The sequence below is a fragment of the Panthera leo genome, chromosome D3 (assembly GCF_018350215.1).
Source record: "Panthera leo isolate Ple1 chromosome D3, P.leo_Ple1_pat1.1, whole genome shotgun sequence".
Lineage (NCBI taxonomy): Eukaryota > Metazoa > Chordata > Mammalia > Carnivora > Felidae > Panthera > Panthera leo.
In genome coordinates this window covers 53,834,829-53,858,698 of record NC_056690.1, presented here as the reverse complement: position 1 = coordinate 53,858,698, position 23,870 = coordinate 53,834,829, and the positions used below count along the sequence as shown (strand labels likewise).

The window sequence follows — 23,870 nt, the reverse complement described above, 5'->3', positions numbered from 1 at the left end:
AAAGTTTTAATACACTGCAATAAGGCATTATCATATGCTACCATGAAGGTCTTTAAATTAGAGTCCTATGTAACGTGTTTTGTATTTGCCACAGGAAAGATGGTATTTAACTGCATAGTTTCTTCTTTTGAGGATGCTATGGGCAAAATCATTTCAGTATCACTTTTTTAGTATCAGAAATAGCTGTGTTTCTTATTAGAAACTACTTTGTTTGCAATATCATTGATAATGTCAATAACTTAATGGATGTTTTCTTCTTTGTCCTAGCTACTTGGAAGCTGAAGAAATATAGTGTATAGGATATTACAATATATTTGGCTACCAACTGAAATCCTTATATACTGGGTATCTTTTGCCCCTCCAGATCTTCTCTCCATTGTGCACCATGCTTTGTGTACTGAGAGACTAACCTGCATCAACAGGCTCCCCTCTCTGCTTCCCAGTTGGGTTCAGCCCAGCAGGCAACTGGGAAGGTAAAACAGGAGAGCTAGGACACTTATTTCCCAGACTCCTTCCCAGCAAAACTGCCTCAGCTGGCTGCATCCCTCACTAACTGTCCTCTTCATATAGCTTTATAGCTTTCTGTCTCTGAGTTCTGGTATTTACTTCCTCCCCTCCCCTGACCCAGAGTACATCACTCACCACTCCTTGTGATTTAGCTGCTCACCCAACACCCTACTCTTTGAAAACAGTCCCTTTACTAAATTCTCCTCAAACTACCTAATTTGAACATACTGTTTCTTTCCTCCCAAGACCTTTACTATATCCTGGCATCATATCTTCTATTCCCTGCCATTAAAAACAAAAAAAAAAAAAACCCAAAACAAAAAAAACCTTCTTTTCCTTCCATCACCACTTTCCTTACTAACAATACACAAACCCAATTTTTCCATTGCAATTAGAATTTGCACAGGATATAAAAATGAATAATACCAAGAAGCCCATTCAAGATTTTAAAAAGACAGAATAAACAAATAAAGTGTTAGAGGGTCTAGTTGGAGAACAAAGAAAGGAAGAAATTCTAGAGGTCAGAAAGATTCTACAGATCTAACACTTGGTCTAAATCTTCAAAGAGAAGAAAAAGTCCACTGACTGGCAAAGTGTGAGTTGGAGTGGTGGGAAAAGGGACTACTACTGGTAAAACTACATAGATGAGGGAATAATGAGGGTGATATTTAAAAACTAACATTTACCAAACAAGGTACTACTATTCAATATGCTTTGCCTTTATTGACCTATTTATTGGCTTCCAACCCAACGAGGTACTAATAGTATCATTACCATCCACTTTTTTAAAACAGATGAGAAAACTGAAGTATAGTTTCCTGCCAAAATCATACAATCACTAAGTGACAGAGCCTGGGACCCAGGCAGTCTCTCCAAGGGTTCATTTTTTTTATATCACTAACTTATACTGCTTCTCAAGGATGACAAGGATATGGTACGAATAATTCAACATGGCTAAAGCATATGATGCAATGATGGGTAACCAAGAAAGAGAAAGGCCAAAAAGGGCAAGGCAAGTGCCAGATCAAAAAGGGCTTTAGAATAAAGAATTCTGTCTTATAAACCAGTTGTTGGATTTTAGATCATGGAACTTCTTGAGAATCTCAACATCCTTTCTCCAGAACAATTCACATACACAAAACATTTGGTAGTTTATGTAGTTCACAGAGTCCTTGGTGGCCCTTGGAACCCAGGATGAGAAACAATGCTATCAGGTCATGCATGGTTAAGTTACTGACAAGGTACAAGGAGGCAGGTTTAAGGACAGGGAGAAAGAGATCAGAATTGCACTTCTGAAATAACAATTTGGCAATGTAAAACACATTCGAGGAGGACCACCCACAAAAAGACTGTTGCAATAGTTCAAGTGAGAGATGATGAGGGCTTGAGCTAGGAAGTGACACTACTTTTAGAAGAAAGGCACAGAAGAGGAACACTGCTATCAGGAATCAAACTGGATCTGAGAAGTAAGACAGAAGAAGGCAAGACTCCTGAGAAGAAACTTTGGTTCTTTAACAAGCAGTGACTGCAAAAATCATACATACTAGGAACTTTGCTAAGCACTGGAGAGACAATGTTAAACAAGACAAACCACCTCACACTTAAGAATAATCTATTAGGTTAATAACAAATTGTTGAGTAATTTCAATATAGCAGAGGTACAATAACAAAGAAAGCACAGGGATGAAGGAACCTGAGATTTTTTTTAAAAAATTGTAAAATAGGAGTGACCCATCTCATCTAATGACACTAAGTCAAGTAAAATGAGAATCTAAAAAGAATCTTGCAAGGGCGCCTGGCTGGCTCAGTCAGTGGAGCTTTGAGCATGTGACTCTTGATCTCAGGGTCAAGAGTTCAAGGCCCACATTGGGCACAGAGCCTACTTAAAAAACGGGTGTGGGGGGGTGCCGCCTGGGTGGCTTAGTCTTTTAAGCATCTGACTCCCGATTTGGGCTCAGGTCATGATCTCACAGTTCATGGGATTGAGTCCCATGTCAGGCTCTGTCTGCACTGACAGTGGGGAGGTGTGGAGTCTGCTTGGTATTCTCTCTCACCCTCTCTTTCTCTGCCCCTCCTCCGCTTGCTCTCTCTCAAAATAAATAAGTAAACTTAAAAAAAAAAATTAAAAAAATTGTCAACTAGGCAATCAGAAAATTACTAAACACTAGAACAGGTTCAAATAAGGAGTAGAGAAGGCTACATACAGTATGAGTGCTTAAGAGTAGTTTATCACTGAAAATTAGCAACACATGAAATGAAATGCTACTCAAATAAAATCTTGAGAGAGACTGCTTAACACATTGTCTCCTGGGAGCCTTTCTAGACTACTGCCAATACTGCCTTTCCTTACACAAGGATATGCATAGGTGGTAATATTATAAAGAAAAGCAAGGGAATAAATAACCTAAAAAAGAGGAGAGTGGTTACGTCGGGGAATATGCAGTTCAAAAGGACATGGGGTCCCAAGAAGATTCTAAGACCCTAAAGAATGTTCTATTTTTTAATTTGTGTTAGGAGTAACTGGATATTTGTCTTAATGCTATTAAAATCACACATGTACATTTCAGCCATTATTCTGTGTAAAATACATTTCATAAAAATGTTTAATATACACACATCAGAGACAATAAAACATAAAAACAAAATCTACTTTAAAAAAAGAGGGGAACTAAAATAGGGCTAAGAATTTAATAGTACCAAGTTTCACTTTTATATGACATTTTACTATGAAAATTAAAATTTCAAACAACTCTATTGCTCAATAGCAAATAAAAAAGATTTTAGTTGAAAGGGATTTTTAGTTTTCAAGTAATTTCAATTGCAAAAGAAAACAGCCTTCAACCCTCATGTTTGTTTTTTATTCAAAGAAATGTAGATTTTTTTTTAAGAATTATTTTTGAATAACATAAGCTTAAGTATACCATGAAGTCACTCTCCCCGATGCAATCTTAGACATGAAGTCACTCTCCCCGATGCAAGCTTAGAGAAGTTAAACAAGCTTGAAGACAAATATATTTCTGTTACTTGGGAATTTAAACACACACACCCCCCAAAACAAAAAACACCTTATCACACAGTTACCCCAAACAATCCCATTTTAACTATAAAAATTCTCTTTTTAAGAATAAATATTGCTTACCTGTTCCCTACTGAATCTTGAGAGATCTGAAAGTTTGGAATGATAGAGGAAACACCATATTCATCTTGATACTTCTTACAAGATTTGTAATGATGTCTCATGCGATAGAATTTAATCTGTAAATTATTGATCAAAATGTAATGTGACTTTTAATTTTAAATAGAAGTCATAAATTTGAGATATTATCAATAGCCAAAAACCAAAATATAACATTACCAACTTAGTATTCCATTTAAACAAGATTTTTTTAGTAAATGATTTAATTCTTAAGTAGAAGCTGAAAATAAGTAATAAGTTTGTTAGATGCAGATGTGAACTTACTGCAAAAAATGTTAGCAAATAAATTTACATTTGAAACTCTACTACTAATAATAGACAAAAAAATACATTAAAAGCAGTAATACACTGCCTGAAAGTATTGGGCATATCTTTATTCTTCACTGCAACTTGGCAGAGTTAGAAAGTGCTTTAAAAAAAAATTAGGTTCCCAGGTTAACACTTGGAACATTTTTCAGTTTCTCACTGAGGAGTAGAGCCAGAATCTCTCAAGTGTATTTTCCAGCTTCGCTTCATTGCCCTGTCAGTTAACACCTCCCTCAAAGAGATGGAAAAGCAGATCTGACTTGTGTGAATGCATGAAATAGCAACTGGTTTTGCTCACTGACTTTATTAGCTGTTTGAAAAAGTGGCTGCAATAAATCCATAGACACATGGATATACTCAAAGCCTAACCACCCCTATTTCACTCCCTCTCCAAGTGATAGAATAAAATCCAGACTGGGGAATTAATGCCAGTTATTTGCCAACACCTGATGTTCTCACCTGTTCCTTAAAAATTAATTAGTCTTTGCAAAATATTTTGTAATTTCTTACACACATAAATACACAAGTAAAGTGGGCAACCAGAGACTTCCTCTATGTGGCCCATTTCTATGTACAAAATTGTAATAACGATGCTACCATCACAATTTGTACCAGAATGGGGTTTAAATGAGTTAAATGCCAGTTTGTTCATTTAGTTTACTTAGTAGATAATCATTAAGCAATTACTTTGAGAAAGATAACATGCTAAAAATTATGACAAATTCACAGATTGTATCTCTCAGTCTCTGTTCTCAATACATTTATAATCTAGTAAAATCTATAATCAGGTGGTTTTTTCACCTTTCTACCTAATTTAAGTAACTTCTTTCTCTTCAAACCAGCACCTACCAAGCAAACTCAAACAGGAATTTCATTTTCAAAGTAGAGTAGAACCTTCATTTTCAAAGAGCTATGTCACAGTTACTCTACCTGTTTTGCACAGCATCTGCAGCTACCAGAAAACTTCCTCATGATATTTTCAAGGTCTAAGGCCCGTTCAGGACATGCTCTCTCTCTTCTAGTCACATTTCCACGACAGAGGGGACAATGTATTCCGCTTTCTCTCATTGCAGTCAGGAAACATTTTCTACAGAAACTAAACCAAACATTTGTGACATGTTAACTACAGAAAAAAGACTCTTTCCATTTCTATGATTAAACACAAGCAAGTGGTTATGGATATATATTCATGCTAAATGAGTTAGGTTATTCATATGTACATAAACTGCAGAATTTTAAAAACTGTACATGTATTTCTCAGAGTATAAGGCTAACAACTGAACTAGATGGAAATATAAAAGAAACTACACTCGATTATGCTTTAAACTTTTTAACATAATATATGAAAAATAAATATTAACATTATATTAATTATTAAAGGAAGCATGGTACAAAGGAATGACTGGCTTATCCTAACTGTGTGATTTACTAGCAGTGTGATCTCAAGCAACATGTTTGGCCACAATGGATTTCCATTTCCTCCCCTAATAAAATGAAAGAATAGACTACATCAACTTTTATCTCAAGTTGATGTATTTCAAGATATTCCATAAGACATGAATATGAATAGGTCTACCAGAAAACAGTGCACAAATTTGGGAAATTCTAGGATAAACAAAGTTAAAGTTTCTCTGCTTGGGAAAACGTATTACCCAAACTTGTGTTGTCAGGAAATAGGAAAACTTCCCACAGTAGTGAGCAATGAAACTTAGTTTGAGAAATATTTAAGGACCCATCCTGCTCTAACCATCTCTCAACATTCTAATTAGAACCAAACTCACTAAAATTTTTATTTCTCCTCTCCTAACCTAGCCAAATACCCAACTTGATCATTTTGCTTTTAAAAAAACTAGATAAATCATAGCCATCATACATGGGGTCCAAAGTCCATATACATTTAATCCAATCCCCTATAAGTACAAATATTCAATCTTCCTCATCTAACTAAAGTTGAGAGCGACTAGTGTAACAGATCATAGGAAATAAGTTTCCTAACTATGCAGCATTGAACAAGTCACTTTTCTCTCCCACGATCTGTTCCCTCACCCACAAAATGAAAAGTATCTACAGTTGATACAGTTATTCAGAGGATTAAAATAGATAATACAATAAAATGCTTATCACAGTATTTTTGACAGTTATGAAAGTACTCCATAAATAGTAGTTAATGTCACTAACATAGCATTTGATATGATTACCAATTAAGACCATAAATTATTAAAAATATTCATTATAACCTGGAGTCAAAAAATGCAAAGTAAACACGACCAAGATACCATCTTTCAGCCGTCAAACTAAAAACTAGTTTTAGAAATAATAACCAGTGTTAGAAGATAAAAGGAAATGAGTGCTCTACATTTCTGGGTAACAATTTGTCAATACTTATCAAAATCATTTTTAAAGAAAGGGCATCCCCAAAGCCTGAGTGCTGTCTCAAGCTTTAGTAGTTTCAGAAAGCATAAAAACTACAAAGTTACAAAACCATCACTTGTAAGTTCAATTGTTTAAAAACTAAAATTTAATGGTCTATATATTTTGTAAATTTTTAATAAACTTTTAACTTAAATTCTTTGTTTCAGTGTTTGCACTCTTTAATCAAAGGGACCATAAAAGAGAAAAAAAAGAAGGGAGGATGAATCAGAAACAAACCAAAAAAGCAAGACTAAAAAGCAAAAAACAAAACAAAACAAAAAAACAAGACTAACTGGAGCCATAGTCTAGACCATGATAAGGTCTGCACTAAGGCAGGAATAGGAGAAATGGGATTTCTATTTTAGAGACACAGTTATCAGGGAGCTTCCTATGTTAACAAATAAAATCAACAGAATTTTTTGAGAATAACTTGTGGGAGAATGAGAAAAATAAGTATTTATAACCAGAAGACTTGAGTAAAAGGTGACTATATTAACCAAGTTAAAAAATATTGTAAGAGTTGGTTTGACAGAGGAAAGGTACAAAGTGCCTACAAAAATCTCAATGCATGATATCCAGTAAAGACCTGGAAATAAGGATCTGGAAATTAGGGAGAAAAATATGGAGAGCAGATAAAGTGCAAAAGAGCACTAAAGAAACAATCTAGAGAAATATAAACATTTAAAGGAGTGTTCAGAGAAAAAGAGAGAAAAAGAAGAGACTGATAAGTAATATTAGAGAAGCCAAGTCTAATAAGCTACCAAAGAGAAATAATAAAAAGATGAAAGCAAAACTGTCATCAAACTATTAAGCTAACTTTCTAAATAAAGAATTGAAAACTGTCAAAGTTCATACCAGCAAAATTCATTACAAGAGATAATCATGTATCATCATTGAATGATGATGCTTGAGTGAAAGAAATCAAGTAGAACAGTTAACAATTAAAGGTAAATTAGTCAATATGCTAATTTAACAATTATAAATAAAATATAAACACAGAACATTACAAGATCTTAACCAAGATGCAAAAATGCTATATTTAGAGGGAGGGGATAAAATAAAGTAAAATTTCAAAGCCCACTTATTAACTAAATAACTAAAATAATAAAAATGTGATAACATTATATACATAACAGAATAACTAAAATTTTAGGAGAAGATGAAAGATACCAAGTGTTGGGGAAGATGTGAGCCAACCTAAACTCCCATTCAATCTGTAAGAGTGTAAACTGATAGAATACAACCATTTGGAAAACTGACGGTACCCACTAGTAATTCCATTCCAAAGTTTATCCCCAACAGAACTTCAAATACGATCTGAAGAAATTTCCTAGAAAGTTCATAGCCACACTACTGGTAATAACCAAAAGCTGAAAATTACACAAATGTCCATCAACAGAAGAATGAATAAACAAATTATAGCATATTCACAAAATTAAAACTATAGGATACTGTAATAAGAATGAATATGGATGAACATAATGTTCAGCTCAAGAAGCCAGATGCAAGAGAGTACAACTGCATGATTCTATTTTTATAAAGTATAAAACATGTTTCAATGCTGAATGAAGTTTTACTAAAAAGTAGAAACAAATACAGTAATTACTACTTTCAAAAATATGGACATGGCTACAAATACAAGATTTAAAGGCATAAAATACAGAAAAGCAAGAAATAAAAATCACTTTGGATGACAAAATGTTTGGTTAGAAAATCTTCGATTAACCTCCAAAATTACAACACATAACAACTGTACAATATAAACTCTCCAAATAGTAAGAACATTACTAAAGATTACTGATAGTGTCAAAAACAGTGAAAAATATTCATATAAAAAACTAAACAAAGTAATCAGGTTTCAAATTAACTTAGAACTTTATTCAAAATATAGACATAAATAAAGATTTTTAGTAGAAATGCACATTATAAAGTAATAAAGGCAAAACAGAGTTTTATTAAATAAATACTGAAACTTCTTAAAGACTGGCAAAAATAGATCTTAAAAAGCAAAAATGACTGGGGCTCCTGGTTGGCTCAGTAGGCAGAGCATGTGTCTCTTGATCTCGGGGTTGTGAGTACAAGGCCCATGTGTGTGTGGGTGGCATAGAGTTTATTTAAAATTAAAAAAAAAAAAAAAAAAAAAAAAAGCAAAAGTGTTTTAACAAAGGTGCAACAAGTGAATGATGTTAGAGCAACTGGACATCCATAGGCACAGAAATGAACCCCAATCTAAGTCTGCCACCTTATACAAAAATTAAAACAGATCCTGGATTGTAAACTGGGAAATTGCCATATAAAGATATATTCACTTTAGGGGTGCCTGGGTGGCTCAGTCGGCTAAACGTCCAACTTCGGCTCAGGTCATGATCTCACAGCTCGTGGGTTTGACCCCGTGTTAGGCTCTGTGCTGATAGCTCAGAGGCTCTGTGCTGACAGGCCTGGAGCCTGCTTCGGATTCTGTGTTTCCTTCTCTGCCCCTCACCCACTCACAATCTGTCTCTCTCTCTGTTTCTCTCTTAAAAATAAATAAAACATTAAGAAAAAAGAAACTTTTAAAGATATATTCACTTTCTAATGCCCAGAACAAGTGAATATTACCTTATATTACAACAGACCTGATTAAAGTTAAGGATTTGGGGATGGGGAAATTAGCTGGGCTTATCCAGGTGGGTCCTAAATGCCATTACAAGCATCTCTGTAAGAGAGGCAAAGAGAGATCTGGCACAGACATACATACAGAGTTCAGATGAGCAGAGACTGGAGCAGTGTCTCTGAAGGGCCTCAGGCCTTAGCCAGCACCTTGATTGTGGTCCACAGAAATTGGTTTCAGACTTCTAGCCTCCAAAACTACGTGAAAATAAATGTTATTATAAGCCACCAAGGTTGTGGAATGTGTTACAGCAGCCCTAGGAAACTAATATACAGAAGTAAATGTAAAATAGTAAACTACAAAACTCTTAGGGGAAAAAAGAGGAGAAAATATTCACAATACAGAGCTACACAGATTTGATGTTAAAAGCACATTCTAAATAGAAAAAAATGATATAGTGGACTTCATAAAAATTATAAAACATTTGCTATGCAAAAGACTCTAGAGTGGCCATCTTCCGTGAGTGACTGAGCTGACAAATTCCCTTGTATTTACACTTTGACCCAGCAATTTCATTTGTGAGAATTGATCTTACAGAAAAAACTTTCACATGTGAAATGGCATTTATACAAATTTAATCACTGCAGCATTATTTAAAACAGTAAAAGATTAGAAACAACCTAAATGTTCATCAATATGAAATTGGTTAAATAAGGATACATCAAACAATGGAATACTAGAACACTAAATATGTTCCATGAGGTCAGGGATTTTTATCTGGTTTGTTGAATATTACAGACCTAGTATCTATAATACTACTAGCACATAATGGATACTTCATGTTGGTTGAATAAATGAAGAAAACTCTACAACCATAATATGTACACATGTACTGATATAAAATGATCTCCAGGGGTGCCTGGGTGGCTCAGTCCGATTTTAGCACAGGTCACAATCTTATGGTTTGTGAGTTCGAGCCCTGCACGGGGCTTGCTGCTATCAGGGCAGAGCCTACTTCGGATCCTCTGTGCCCTTCCTCCCTGTTCATGTGCGCGCTCTCTCTCTCTCTCTCTCAAAAGAGAAGAGAAGAGAAGAGAAGAGAAGAGAAGAGAGAAGAGAAGAGAAGAGAAAGAAGAGAAGAGAAAAGAGAAAAGAAAGATCCTCAAAATAGTAACATGAAAATAGTACGACACAAAAGATTGCATATAGAATGCTCTGTGAAAAACAAAAAATAATATTTGTAACCTTGTTTATATACGTATCTCTGAAAGAATGTATAAGGTAATAGTGATTTGGGAAGACATATTTCCTTTCGTACCTTTAGAATTGTGAATTAGGGGTGCCTGGGTGGCTCAATCCATTGGGCGTCTGACTTTGGCTCAGGTCTGATAGGACCGTTTGTGAGTTCAAGCCCCATATTGGGATCTGTGCTGACAGCTCAGAGCCTGGAGCCCATTCGTTCCTTTACTCAATACTGAATGTGTATAGTAGGCTTCAGTAAGTAAAAGGAGACTTAGGTAGCTGCCTTTAAAAGAGAGCTTACAGTGAGGACATTAGTCAAATCAGCTGATTCCAAAAATGTTATAAGTACAAAGTTATTCAAGTCTTTTATATCCAATTCTACTGTTCCTTCTTCTGTACCACCAAGCAACAAGCTTCCTCAGATACAAAACTTCCTTATTCTTGGGGCACCCGGGTGGCTCAGTCAGTTAAGCGTCTAACTTCAGCTCAGGTCACGATCTTGGGGTTCGTGAGTTCCAGCCCCGCGTCCAGCTCAGCATTGACAGTGAGGAGCCTGCTTGGGACTCTCTATCTGTTCTTTCCTCTCTCTCTCTCTCTCTCTCTCTCTCTCAAAATAAATAAATAAACAAACTAACTAAATAAGTTAATAGAACTTGTTTGCTTATTCCTCATCTCCCTTTGGCTGGACTATTTGAATTTGCTAAATAGAACTGGTTTCAAAACAAAGTAGAAGGGGGAGGGAAAAAGATGCAAATCTAAATTACTAAATCACTAAATCCCATTTAGTCAATCAAATACTAATAGATAGATGATAGAAAGATAAAGATACATAAATCAGTTAAAGCCATCAGTTAGCCAGCCACCCTTTGGAACAGATACAGCATACTGTTCTCAACTACAATCAGGGTGCTGGCACGGTGAGTTTCACTTCATTCCTTGTATCTTTTTGCACTATAAATTATGTCACTTTTATAAACAGAAAAATAAAACTATTTTAATTTTCAAAAGAAATAAAGCTGCAATTGTCAAAGTAAGTTTTCGGTATTCTCGAGAATGGATTTTTTATTTTTACTACTGAAGTATAGCTGACGTACAATGCTATATTAATTTAAGGTGTACAATATCATGACTGGACAATTCTATACATTAGTCAATGCCTACCTCAGTAAGAAGAGTCACCATCAGTCACCATGGGATGTTACTACAATATTATTGACTTCCCTATGCTGTACTTTTCATCCTCATGACTTATATTGTAACTGGAAGTTTATTCCTCTTAAATCCCTCTTCGCTTTTTAGCCCATCCCCTAACCCTTCCCCTCTGGCAACAAGGAGTTTATTCTCTGTATTTATGAGTTGTTTTGTATTTGTTCATCATTTATTTATTTGTTTCATTTTTTAGATTGTACATGTTAAGTAAAATCATATGGTATTTGTCTTTCTCTGACTTATTTCACTTAGCATAATACCTTCTAGATCCATCCATGTTGTAGCAAATGGCAAGATCTCATCCTTTTTTATGGCTGAGTAGTATTCCATGTATGTGTGTATGTGTGTGTACTTTTTATATACATATATATATATATATATACACATACATATACGCACACATTCTAGTATTTATGCATATATACACCACATCTTATTTAAAAATCTAGTACCCTGTATCTTCCTAGTCTATAGTCAAAATCATTCCCCATAACAACTTAAACTAAAAAAAAACATCAGACATTTTAAGTTAGTCTTCAGGACTTTAAATTAAGTCAACCTTCTATTACATAATTAAATAGCATAGTTGTTTTCTAATTATGTCATTTTATAAATACAGTTGGTAGAGCATGTGACTATTGATCTTGGGGGTTGTAAATTCAAGCCCCATGCTGGGTAGAGAGATTACCTAAAAATAAAATCTTTAAAAAAATAAAGAAAAAAGATGGTTTACAGCAGCATTCATTAAGTCAGCAAAAACCTATACAAGTCTACCTTTCAGAATTATAATAAGTCTGTAGGAAAGAAGAAAAGTTTAAAGTATATATTTAGAGTATGACTGCTCAAACAAAATAAAGTTGTTAAAATTATGAGAAATATAAACTAAAAATTCAGGAACTGGACAATACAAAGCAGGTCAATAAGGAATCATACAAGTACGTGCTTAATGAGAAGTAAAAGCTGATTTACATTAACTCATTTTTTAAAAGTTTATTTATTTTGAGGGAAAGAGAGCAGGGGAGCGGCAGGGAGTGGGAGAGAGAATCCCAAGCAGGCTCCTCACCGTCAGCACAGAGCCCAGCGCGGACTGGAGCCCACGAACCATGAGACAGTGACCTGAGCCAAAATCAAGAGTCAGACACTTAACCCACTAAACCACCAGGTGCCCCTATATTATCATTTTTTATAAGTTTATTTATTTTGAGAGAGAGCCTCTCTGATGCATGGCTCGAACCCACAAACTGCAAGATCATGACCTGAGCCAAAGTCAAATGCTTAACCAACTGAGCCATCTAAGCTCCCCTTATCTCAGTTTTAGAGATGCCTCCTTACAAAGATGCACAAAAACAAACATTAGGTTTCCAACTTCAAGAGTATGGCAAGGCATCAACGTATTATATGTAATTTTCACCACAATGAAGCTTACTTTCTAACCATGCACAAACGTTATTCCCTTGACCATTCAAAACAGGAAAGAAGAGAGGTTTGGTTCAAAGAGCCTTTGAAGATTACAAATGAAAACACCAAAAGAAATACCTTACTACTATGCCAGTCTGTGCCTTCTTAATTTTAGTATATGTGCGGCCGAAGCGAGCACGGTACCTTCTTCTTAAACCTTACTTTGAATACCTGCTCAACTTTAATATTCTTAATTTATGTTTACTTGCTTTTTAAAATATTACATCTGACCACTCTAAGGCAACTAATACTGCTGACTACTGTCTCCTTGTATTTCTTCTCAGTTTCCATGTCACACTCTATCCTGGTTTTCTTCCTATCCTGTCCATTCCTTCTCAAGCTGCACTTTTCTCTACTCCAGATGTAAATACATATTCTCTAGCACTTTGTCGTATCTAGGTCCTCTGCTATCTTCCAACTTACAGACCACCCTCAGTGGCTACCATCCATACTCATAGCTTTAGTTCCATGTATTCCACATTCACATACATACACTTAACTATGGGACATCATGAAATCTTACATGGGTTTCCTCAAAATGTCAGGAATCTCTTCTGTCCATTCCTACTATCATTACCTTGGTTCAGGTTCTAACCATTTTTTTTCTCTGACACATCAGTGCTTGACCTCTTCACTAGTCTCACCACCACACCAAAGCTGGATCCTGCTACTAAAGTAATCATGTGAAATGTGATCATGCTGTTCCTCTGCCAAAAATTATTGAACAGATCTCTTTGGCTTTCAGGAAAAAGTTCAAATTGGCTTATGCAGAAAGTTCCTGCCAATACCTCTAAACTCTATCTCTACTACACTCATCCTTTGGCTCCAGCCAAAATTTGTAGTCTGGAAATAGTCATTCTCTAGAACTCCTCCTTGCCTCTGAATATACCATAAACCTAATCAGGGTATTCCCCAATAAGCCCTGAATAATCAATTCTGACCTAAAATACTGCATCATCGAGGAAATCTCTCATTTAGTCATAGGCTGATTTTGACACCTGCTCTCAATGCTCACATAAAATTTTCCTCTTAAATCGCTTCCAGATCATATTCATGCTTAGGTCTTCTCCACTAGTCTATTAACAGTCCCCAGGAAAAGAGCACTTTGTATTCTTTCTATCTGACATACAGAAAACATTCAACATCTCCTGTTTGAAGGAACTAAAGAGGATTATACAGGAATTTATATTTTGGTGCAATTATTCTAATGATAATGAACCTGCTCCTTTGATTAGAATAGGCAGTGTGCAAATCCTTTGCTGTCATTGAAATGGCAGTGACAATTTTTTACTTTCTAACAGATCCACAGCGAACCAAAATTCTTATCACTCATTTCTTACTATCAATGAATCAAAAACTGATTTTGTAGCTAAATATAATAAGCACTTTTAAAGGCATAGGTTTGCCTTTTGTGAAAAGGAAAGAGCAAATGACATGGTAAACTAGATTATTTAAAACAATTGCATTTCCCCACCAAACTCCTAGTCAATCAAGGCCCTGTTCCACCATTACCATCCTTTCCAAATAAAACTCCCCCCACCCCCACCACCACCTACTTTAATTCATTGTTCAGGCAGAACCTTAGAGCATGTGTGTCTGTGGGCGGGGAGGGAGGAGATGGGGTGATAAAGCAGTAAATGTTCATTCTTCTTACCAATAAAATCTACCCTACATTTCATTTTTACATTTAGTCTAGTAAATGTAACATTTAGTCATCTCCAAGTTCAATGAGATGATTAGAAAAAGATCCTCAAAAACCATCTCCGCTCTCTTTTCCATACCCTAGATGTCAAGCCAAATTAGTCTGATTTAAAATGTCCCACAAGGAGGGGCGCCTGGGTGTCTCAATCCGTTGGGCGCCCGACTTCTGCTCAGGTCATGATCTCACAGTTCCTGAGTTCGAGCCCCGCGTGGGGCTCTATGCTGACAGCTCAGAGCCTGGAGCCTGTTTCAGATTCTGTGTCTCCCTCTCTCTCTGCCCCCCCCCCCCCACTCATGCTCCGTCTCTGTCTCTGTCAAAACTAAATAAACATTAAAAAATATTTTTTTTAAATGTCCCACAAGGGAAGCGAACTAGAGCAAACTGCATGGAATTTTGAGGAGAGCTGCAGATTACAATGAGTTCTATGAGGTCAATGACCCAAAGGGTAAGGATTCTGTCCAGAAACACTTCCTCTTTGACCTCCTACCTTCCCTTTTGTCCACCCACTGCCAGCACAAGCACAGGAAAGGCATCAAATTATAATAATGAGCACTGACAGATTAAAGGCAATAAAGCATACATTGTGCCCTTAACATAACATCTCAAAATATTTCTCCAACAATCTGCATTTGTTGCACCAAATAAAGCAATTTCAGATGGTCATTCATGTCCCATAACAACAAAACTTAACTGGCACAACTCCTATAAAGTCACATACTCCTGGCTCACACAATGACCGCATAATAGGAGTAAGGTAGACAGTGCAGTCAAGGTTGAGGATCAGAGTGAGAAAAATGGGTATCAAATAACTGTAATAAAATCTCTGATTAAGAACCCAAAATTCATTCCATTCTTTATGAAATTACAAAACCTGTCTCTCAAAATTAAAAAAAAAAAAAAAGGTTGAAGGAAAAAGAAATATATTTATAAATAAATGTGTCCCATTCTTTTCAGCTATTTGCAAGCACACAGAACTTTCAAATCTGAGTGTCTTTCTTCAAATAAAGATTTCCAAGCTTCACCTGCCAGAAATTCTTTTGCGAATTTGGAATGGAGCCTAGGTATTGGTATGTTTACTTACAAAGTTCCTCAAGGACTCTGATCAGCAGCCAGGTTTGTCAGATGTGCTACATATCTTTACAAGAAGGGCTTCTTCCAACTCTTACTGACACTCTACCAAAATTATCTGTAGGATGATCGAAGTTCTTCCTGTAAGTATGCCAAATCGAACAGCACCATGCCACCTCATCTAATCCCTTTGTGTTCTCCCTCACTCCTGGAGTTACTGCCTTATCTTCAGTTCATTCCACGAAACAGCAATCTTCCTTTCCTATCTCCACCTTCACAGTAACCAAGTAATAAGCAGAAGGGTAAAACAAAAGGAAACTATCACTTCAATACCCGGAAATCCTGTCAGTTCTAACGTGAGAGAAGAAACCCCGTTCTAGATCATTCTAACATGTACTGTATTTTAAAGGAGAGGGAACATTTTCAAGAGTGGTCTGTGAAGCAGGGTTGAAAGGTTAAGTTAGATAAGCGTTCTTGGATCTGGAAAGAATGGACCAAGGTTCCGAAAGAAGGAGAAACTTTAAAGCAAGGCAGGTCATAGAGTGGGGGGTAGTGGGGCGAGGAAGGCGAGCGCGCCGGTGCGGGCACCTTCGGCCGGTTTTGACACTCGACACCCCAGCCCTCACTCGGGTTGCTAGGAAACAAAAAGGCTCCACGTTCCCTGCAATTCCTCCCGGGCCTGGAGGAGAGGGGGCCTCCGGGGCCTGAAGACAAGACCGAGACAAGCTTGGCCACTACCCCGGGGGCGCGAAAGCAAGCGATGGATACCCGGGGGCCGGGGGCTCGGGCACCGGGACCGGCGCAGGAAGCTGGCCCGGAGCTCAGGAGGAGGGCGGGAGGCAACAGGCCCTCCGCGCCGAGGGGAGCTCGGCCAGGTCGCAGTGGGCTCCGCTCCTGCCAGGCCGCAGGCGAGGGTCCGGGGCTGGATGCCGGGCCTAAACTACCACCCGGCTCCCCGCGGGGGAGGAGGCGTCTACTCACACGTGCTGACAGGCCGCGGTCCTCACGGGCGTTTTGAGCACCTCCTGACAGACAGGGCAGTAGAAATCATCTTCGGTGTAGGACGTGGCCGCAGAGAGCTCCTCGGCCATGGCGGGGGATGGGGGAATCAAGGCGATGGCGGCAGCGGCGGCGACAGCGGCCGAGCTGGCGGTGGCTGCCCGGGGCCCGACTCCCTACGCGAACCCGAAGGGGGAGGGGAATCGCGTCAGGAAGCGGCTCGCGCCAGGAAGGGGGCGGGGCAGGGCGGGACCGGGCGGGGCCGAACGCTAAGACGCTACGGCCGCACGCGCCGGGCGGGGGCCGGCCTTTAGGGCTGCTCCTCCCGGCGGAAAGGTGGGGCAAGGTGCTTGGCTGGAGGCCACGGTGGAGAAACCGGTCAGCGGCTTCACTTTCGCTTCCACCCTGGCTCGGAGTACGCGGGACGCCGCCCCTCCGCGCGAGAACGAAGGCCGCACCCAGGCAGCTGCCTCCCGCCCGAGGCCGCTCCCTTACCTGGCTCCACGAGGCGGCCGCGGTTCCGCGCCCGCCCTCTTCTCCGCCTCCTGACTCCTTTTCCCCCCACCCCCACCCCCTGGCCCCGCCCGCACAGCCGTCTAGCTGCGCGCCGCTACCTAGCCAGTTCCAAGGCTGCCTGCCCCGCCCACACCGCCCCCGCCCCGCTCCGCTCTGCCCCTCCACTCTGTTTGCGTAGCCACTCACTTAGGAGCCCGGGAGACGCGCGCGGGTTGGTGGAGAAGTGGCCCTGCGCCGTCCTCGGTCTTCTAGTCCGGCCGCTGCTGCCTTGGCAGCCGAGGCCGGGAGGGGACTGGCGAGAAGCGTGCTTAGCATTTATCGGCCGGAAAGGGGGCCGGGCCCGAGGCTCATGGTGCACCGGGATCCCACCGCCCCCTCCAGCAGCCCTCCCGTGGCATTGCTCTGCCTGCAGCCAGCCTGGCGGGTTGCCGAACACCAGGGGGCGGCGAACACCTGACCGAGGAGTGGGGAGAGGGCGGGGTGGGGAGAGCGGCCTCCATAGCAACCAGCGCGTCGCGCCCGCAGCTGGTTGTGACATAAACAGCTGGGTGCCCACCTGTACACCGCCCCCCCCCCCCCGTCTCCCCCTAGCCGGGACACCATTTCTCGCCGCTTCTATCAAATATATTGGGTTTTCCAGGAATTTTTCCTCAAAAAATATTCCCTAATGTTAAAGGTATGGACCTTACTATTTGTCCCTGACAAAATGTTTTGATCATGTCGAGATGTGTTATGAAACAAGTAAATATCCGTTCTGCAATTTCGATCCTTTGAGGAGGAAAAATTAAATAATAAGCTCCCCTGAGAGGGTTTGAACTTTCCCCCTTAACACAGCCTGACGGGTTACTCTCGCAGATGCATTCTTCCACCACCCAACACCTTGTTTTCTGATGGCTTTGAAGAAAAGTGAGGTAGAAACATGGACCTAAACATTTCATCATTATTCACTAGTTTAAATGTTTATATTTTTGTTTACGGGCCAGATACATCTGGATGGGATCACAACCGCATGAAAGGAGCTAAGGAAAATCTGGAACATTATAGAGCATCCTCAATTAGTTTCAGAAAAGAAAAGAAAATTATCCTTACCATGCTTTGTTAAGGCTCTCCACTACAGTCTAAGTGAATCATAAACTGAAGCCATTGTCCTTGGAACTGTTAGATGTTATTATGCTGGTGTCTTGAACTTTGCTCTTGACTAGTTTACACTCTTGGGTGTCTGATGAAATAAAAGGACCAAAAAAATGGTATTTGCCGAAGTATTGTTTTTCATAAACAGTGACTATAATGAGGATAGGAAGTGGGATGACTGGATGTGTATGGACTTAGAGAAAACCTTATGGAGGAAGTGGGTCTCACTATGCATCTTAAAATGACAATTCATAGAATAATATTTACTGAATTGCCCAATGAACAGCTAATTCCCTTTACCAGACTACAACATTTTCCTCCCTACCAGGAACAGTGGAAGCAGAGCAGGAAAGCTAATTTTAGCTTCAGATTTCCTGGGAGGAGAAACACCAAACAGGTGTTGACAGGAGAGACACCAAATAGCATTAGTCCAGGTACTTTTCAAATTTACTTATAAAATGGTTCTTGGATTTCAAACTTCATGTTTTTGATGTATTTCCAATCATATTTTGCTGATTTTGACCACTTTAGGAAGTAAAGTGTATTTTCTTTTTCTTTTTTTTTAAACTTTTTAATGTTTGTTTATTTTAGAGAGAGAGAGACAGAGTGAGAGCAGGGAAGGGACAGAGAGAGGGAGACACAGATCCTGAAGCAGGCTCCAAGCTCTGAGCTGTCAGTTCAGAGCCCGATGCGGGGCCCAAACTCACAAACTGTGAGATCATGACCTGAGCCGAAGTCAGATGCTTAACTGACTGAGCCACCCAAGCACCCAGGAAAGCGTATTTTCTATTAAAAAGAATGTTTCCCTTTACTCACTGGGAATCTTTAACCAGAACATTAATTTTGTGAGTTTAATTTTATTTGCTTCATTCTTCCTCTACAATGTCAGCTTTACCCATGCCCTAATCCAAACGTGTTTGCATTGCTTCTCATATATTCTAAGAAGTCATTATACCCACATTTTTGGTGAATTTCTACATACTATTTGGTGGATTTCTACATACATATAGTTGATAGTATGTAGAAATCCTCCACAAATGTGGGTATAAGGAAAATGTAGTTACCCTCTGAGTGTTAAGCTTAGACAAATAAACCATAATGGCCAAAAGACATAATTTTCTCTCTTGGCAGCATTTCACATGAAAAAGTACATGGTATTTTTATGGCAGTGTCACAGATTTACTCAAAATACATTCAGCTGTGTAAATAAAATACAGCCTTTGGGCAGTAAGGGAAAAACTCTAAATGTTTTTTAGTTTAGTTTAGTTTAAACTCTCTTGCCATAATTTAATCAATTTCTTTACATTTAGGTTAAAACACTTAAGCTTTTAATATCCCATCTCTCTCAGTCTGCTCCCCTCGAAATGGCATCTGGGAGGATAAGACGGAGGACAAGGGGTAGCTGACATAAACTTGAGACACTATTGGAGAACCCCGGTCCTGACATCTGCAAGGTCTCCTTTGAATTCTTGCTGGACTGTTCTGCAGGAAGGCTAATTTTGGCTCCACTCTGAGATGCGCTGTGTTCCGGACATTCTGCTGCTGGTAGCTGTTGGTAAAGACTACTTCTGCCTGACTCAGCTGGGCGAAGGCGCGGTCGTGTGTACCCTGGTTGACTCAGCCTCACCAACACCGTAGAGCCCTCTGTAGCTCTGTCACAATTCTCTTCTAATTCCTTGACCCTCAACACGGAAGGCCCCTCAGGCTCTGCTCTCAACATAGCTACCATCCGTGGCATCCCTTGGGGCCCTCTTCTCTCCCAGCCTGGGAGGGAGAATCATTTCATCTAGCCATTCTGTGTCCCTGACTTTGCATGTAGTGCTGACCCCTAGTTTGCTTCTGCACAACCTATAAGGTAATGTGCTTTCAGCTCCCAGGCCCTCAGCACTCCCCTCAACCTAACCTTTTCCCTACTCCTCCTTTCTTTTCCAACCACAATCCCTTGGACTGGATGTGGACCTTTCCCCCTTGCCACTTACTGCCTTCTGGGCCCTCCCATAGGCAAAACTCTCCAACCAAGTCCACTAGGCCATGCAATTAATGTACTAAAAGGAGGAGATAAGTGAATTCAGAAAATTAATTTCTGTCTTCACAAAGCCTCGCTTTGTCTTACCACAGAGCCTCAAAAGTCTGTTTTTCTGGTAAGAGTGGTTGCTTTTGGGGAAGTGAACTGGGAAGCTGGGGGATGGAATGGGAGTGAGGCTCACGTTTCACTGTCCACCCTTTGGTATCTTTTTTAATTGTCGACCGTGTCAACATTCAGCTGGTTTGCACCAGCACAGCTCTGGTGCCCATTCTCAGCTTGCCCATTCTGATTGGGCAATAAATAGTCTGTCCTGAATGGCCAATGCCCATTTGGTTCCAGTGGCTAAATATTTTTAACATTAGTCCTGATCATGTACATAAATAACCTATTTCCTGAAGGCATATCATTTAATTATTAAGCCTGTTTGGGAAATGTTCTTTTAAAAAAAAAAACATTCTTTACATTCCTGATGCATTAATCCTAATTCTTTTCCCCACCTCATCCCACACTCAGGCTGAGTAAGAAGGAGGTCAAGTGAATAAAAACGTGGAAGGGAAACCATACAGGGCACCATGTTCCCATCAACAAACATTTATAAACCCTATTCCCATCCCTCATTCTAACAAATCATCAGTTTTGTTCGGGTACCTTTTCTTTTTCCTGGCTATGCCCTTCAGGAGGACATTTCCAGCTCAAGGAGATTCTAATAAAACCATAGTCACCATGACTGAGATGAGCCAGTCTGGACGGGCCCTTTCTTCTTACCAGTGGTTTAAGCCTGGGCATGTGATGCAGTTATGACCAAGGAAGTATGAGAGGGATTCTTCTGAGGGGCTTCAACAAGTGCCTTTCTTTGCTGACTGAAAAACAAACAAATAGGAATAAATAATACCCTGTTACATCTGAATGTTTTCTTGTCAACCTGTGCTGCCTGGGACTCTGCAACCATGATGAAACTGTGAAAAGGACAAGCCAAAGAATAAGCCAATATGCTGACCGATGGCAGAGCTGAAAGATGGAAGGGATATAGGTCCTTAGGTAGTTGAGCCATTCTAATAATCTAATCAACCCTGAAACTGTCCGTCTCCTGTTAAGACCTTCTAGTTTAAACCATTGTCAGTTGGCTGTTTCGTTACTTGTAGTAGAAAGCGTCTACGCCAGACATTTGCTTGTTGACTATCAGATCTGCCTCCCTACCTGTCACCCATTTTGGTCTATATTGCTAGAGCTGACCCTTGCAGGTTTTCTCATTCTCCCTTGCCAGCTAAGTGACTTCTGTCTATATTCAGCCAATGGGAGACACTGATGAGAGACTGGAAGGAAGAAGCCAAAACATTTCTCGTCTCTGCTTCTGGCTGTGGCTTTGTTTCTGCCATGGTTTTAACTTCTGGAAGACCACCCTTTGCTCTACGGTTCAGGAGCCTCGAGCCTGCTGGGCAGTCCCTGCCTTTTCTCAGCAGCTTCTGTGTTTGCCTCACTGTCACACATGGTCTTTCAGCTCTCCTGACATCTTTGTAATTGTTTTCCATATTAAACATCCTCTTTTGAACTACTTATTGAGAGCTCTCTTTCCTGACTAGATTCCAACCCATTTTCCTAATTGAATCAACACTTTAGGAGGAAATAGGAAGGCAGAGGAGAATGAAACACTGCAAAAGTGGTTCCTCTTCCCCAAAGAGAAGGAACTGAGTTACTTGTCATTGTGAGTTTAGAGTCTCTCTTCATAACTCTGCAAATTAGCACAAATGGAAACACAAAAGTGAGATTAACTTAAGTATAGAAAATAAAGGAATTTACCCTTTTTTAGTCCACCCTAGTTTGGGACAGTTAAGTTTCAACTCTTTCATAAGTGTCACTATGAATATGCATTTTTCGTGCTATTTAATAATGTTTAATTTCCTATCAGCAGTATTTTATGTGCTATTGTACAGTTATCATTTTTACTAGTATTCCTACCAGTAGCCCTAGTGGCCCTATTTAGAATCCAGCTTTCATGTTAAAATTGATTAAAATAGAGGGTATATAGACCCAACTTGTGCCGGTTATACTCTCTCAAGAAGGTAGAATTGAGATCCTGATAGTTTAGTCAATTTCTATTAGTGCCTAACTTGGAAGGTATGTTAACATCATCTAAGGGACAGTAGCCTCTTCCTTTGTCCGAAAAGAGAAAGCCAATCAGTAGAGAGACCAAACCAAAAATGAAACAGACATTTTGAATGCAGCTGAAATTGTTTCAGGAATCAAATATGCCATCCTAAGAAGCAGAACCATAAATTAGACCAGAAATGGCAATAGATTCCAACAAATTAACTCATTTCAACTTTTCTTTGGTGTTTTTTTTTTTTTTTAATCTTTGAGAGAAATATGTAAATTTAAAGCTAAAGCATCTAAACATCTTTCTTTTCTCCTCCACCTTGTTTTTCCTTTTCCTTCCCGGGCCCCCTTTACTTCACACATGTATCGACATTCTCTGGGCACATGGCTCAGATAAAGACAACCATAACAAGATTAGTTCCAGTATAACAATAGAGGCAAAAGCCTGACACCAGTTTTAAAAAGCAAACAAAGCCTAAATTTTAGAGAAGTAGAAGAACCCTCCAGCAGAAATACACACCCTTCTTTCTATACATAAATTTCAGTTATTCCACCCATTCTCCCTCAATACATATTGCATATACTGCTTCTAAAGGAGACAATCCAAAGTACCTTCCAGCTGTGCTCCAAGAGGCAATGTCACAAGACTGCTATTTTTCCAGTCTCCAAATAATTTATCCCTTTAGTTGAATCTTAATCTGATCTACTTTTAATATCTCATGATCCTACAGCCTCAGACTAAATCATAAATGTAGTCCCTATCAACCACCTCTTGTGTACCACAATGTAGAACAAATACAACTATTATGAAAACTTAACATTTAAAACATGAAGAGAAGGGAAGAAATCACAGGATATGTACCATTTGCTGCTGGACAGAGTTAATGAAGCAAAGCAGAAAACCACTGAGTCTCATGGGTATCATTTGGTTGACTTGGCAGTGGTGAGAATTCTATTGTCAACTAATGTGGCAGTCTAGTGTTGCCTTCTGGAATCATTCCTATTGCCAAGGGAACACCAAAAAGGACATTAAAGTAAATAACCTTTTTTAGGGAGAGGGAAGGGGTATATTTCATTTGCAATTCACTTGTTAATGGTACCGGGTACAAGAATGGCCTGAGGCTGTCTAAAGAATTAGAACATTCTATCCTATCCCATTGATTTCAGTGAATCACAGGCCTGTTATACAGACGGGATTTTGCTGGTGCTACAATTTTAATAAAACCATAGTCACCTATCAGTTTCATTTTATGGCAATTTCCTAAGATTAAACACCAAAAACTTTATCAGGTCAGCATGGTTGCTAAGTTGAAGACCCAAGGCTGGGCTATCGTCATAGATTTTCTGTTTGTTAGCAGCAGCTCTGGGGTCAACATGTACCCAGTTTGACAAACTTTGTCTTAGGACAGTGTGG

General features: G+C 39.3%; 2 protein-coding genes and 1 long non-coding RNA gene across 9 annotated transcripts in view; 1 reads left to right on the top strand and 2 right to left on the bottom strand.

The window, feature by feature from the left end:
• RNF138 (ring finger protein 138) overlaps positions 1–17,616 on the bottom strand; it is a 30,142-nt gene extending 12,526 nt beyond the window's left edge. For 2 of the 6 annotated variants that reach the window (XM_042911499.1, XM_042911500.1), the window contains exons 1-4: positions 17,185–17,263; positions 16,672–16,865; positions 4,940–5,105; positions 3,647–3,762 (exon numbers count right to left, since the gene is read on the bottom strand). In XM_042911499.1, the coding sequence (XP_042767433.1) occupies positions 3,647–3,762; positions 4,940–5,105; positions 16,672–16,781 (392 nt within the window). In that variant the 5' untranslated portion in view covers positions 16,782–16,865; positions 17,185–17,263. Of the gene's footprint in view, positions 1–3,646; positions 3,763–4,939; positions 5,106–9,158; positions 9,269–15,703; positions 16,014–16,671; positions 16,866–17,184; positions 17,264–17,391 lie in introns of those variants that run through there. The other 4 variants (XM_042911496.1, XM_042911495.1, XM_042911497.1 and 1 more) reach the window with 4 other exon arrangements.
• A 128-nt stretch (positions 17,617–17,744) lies between these two features.
• Positions 17,745–21,914, top strand: LOC122204198. 2 transcript variants are annotated; one of them, XR_006195547.1, is made up of 2 exons: positions 17,745–17,881; positions 19,686–21,914. It is a non-coding gene; the product is annotated as an uncharacterized LOC122204198 (long non-coding RNA). The 2 variants fall into 2 exon arrangements; XR_006195548.1 differs by lacking the exon at positions 17,745–17,881 and adding an exon at positions 18,668–18,770.
• The window catches only part of RNF125 (ring finger protein 125), a 51,978-nt gene continuing 49,256 nt past the window's right edge, over positions 21,149–23,870 (bottom strand). Inside the window, exon 6 of the mRNA XM_042911503.1 lies at positions 21,149–21,222. Coding sequence (XP_042767437.1) covers positions 21,199–21,222 — 24 coding nt within the window. The 3' untranslated portion in view covers positions 21,149–21,198. The remainder of the gene's footprint in view (positions 21,223–23,870) is intronic.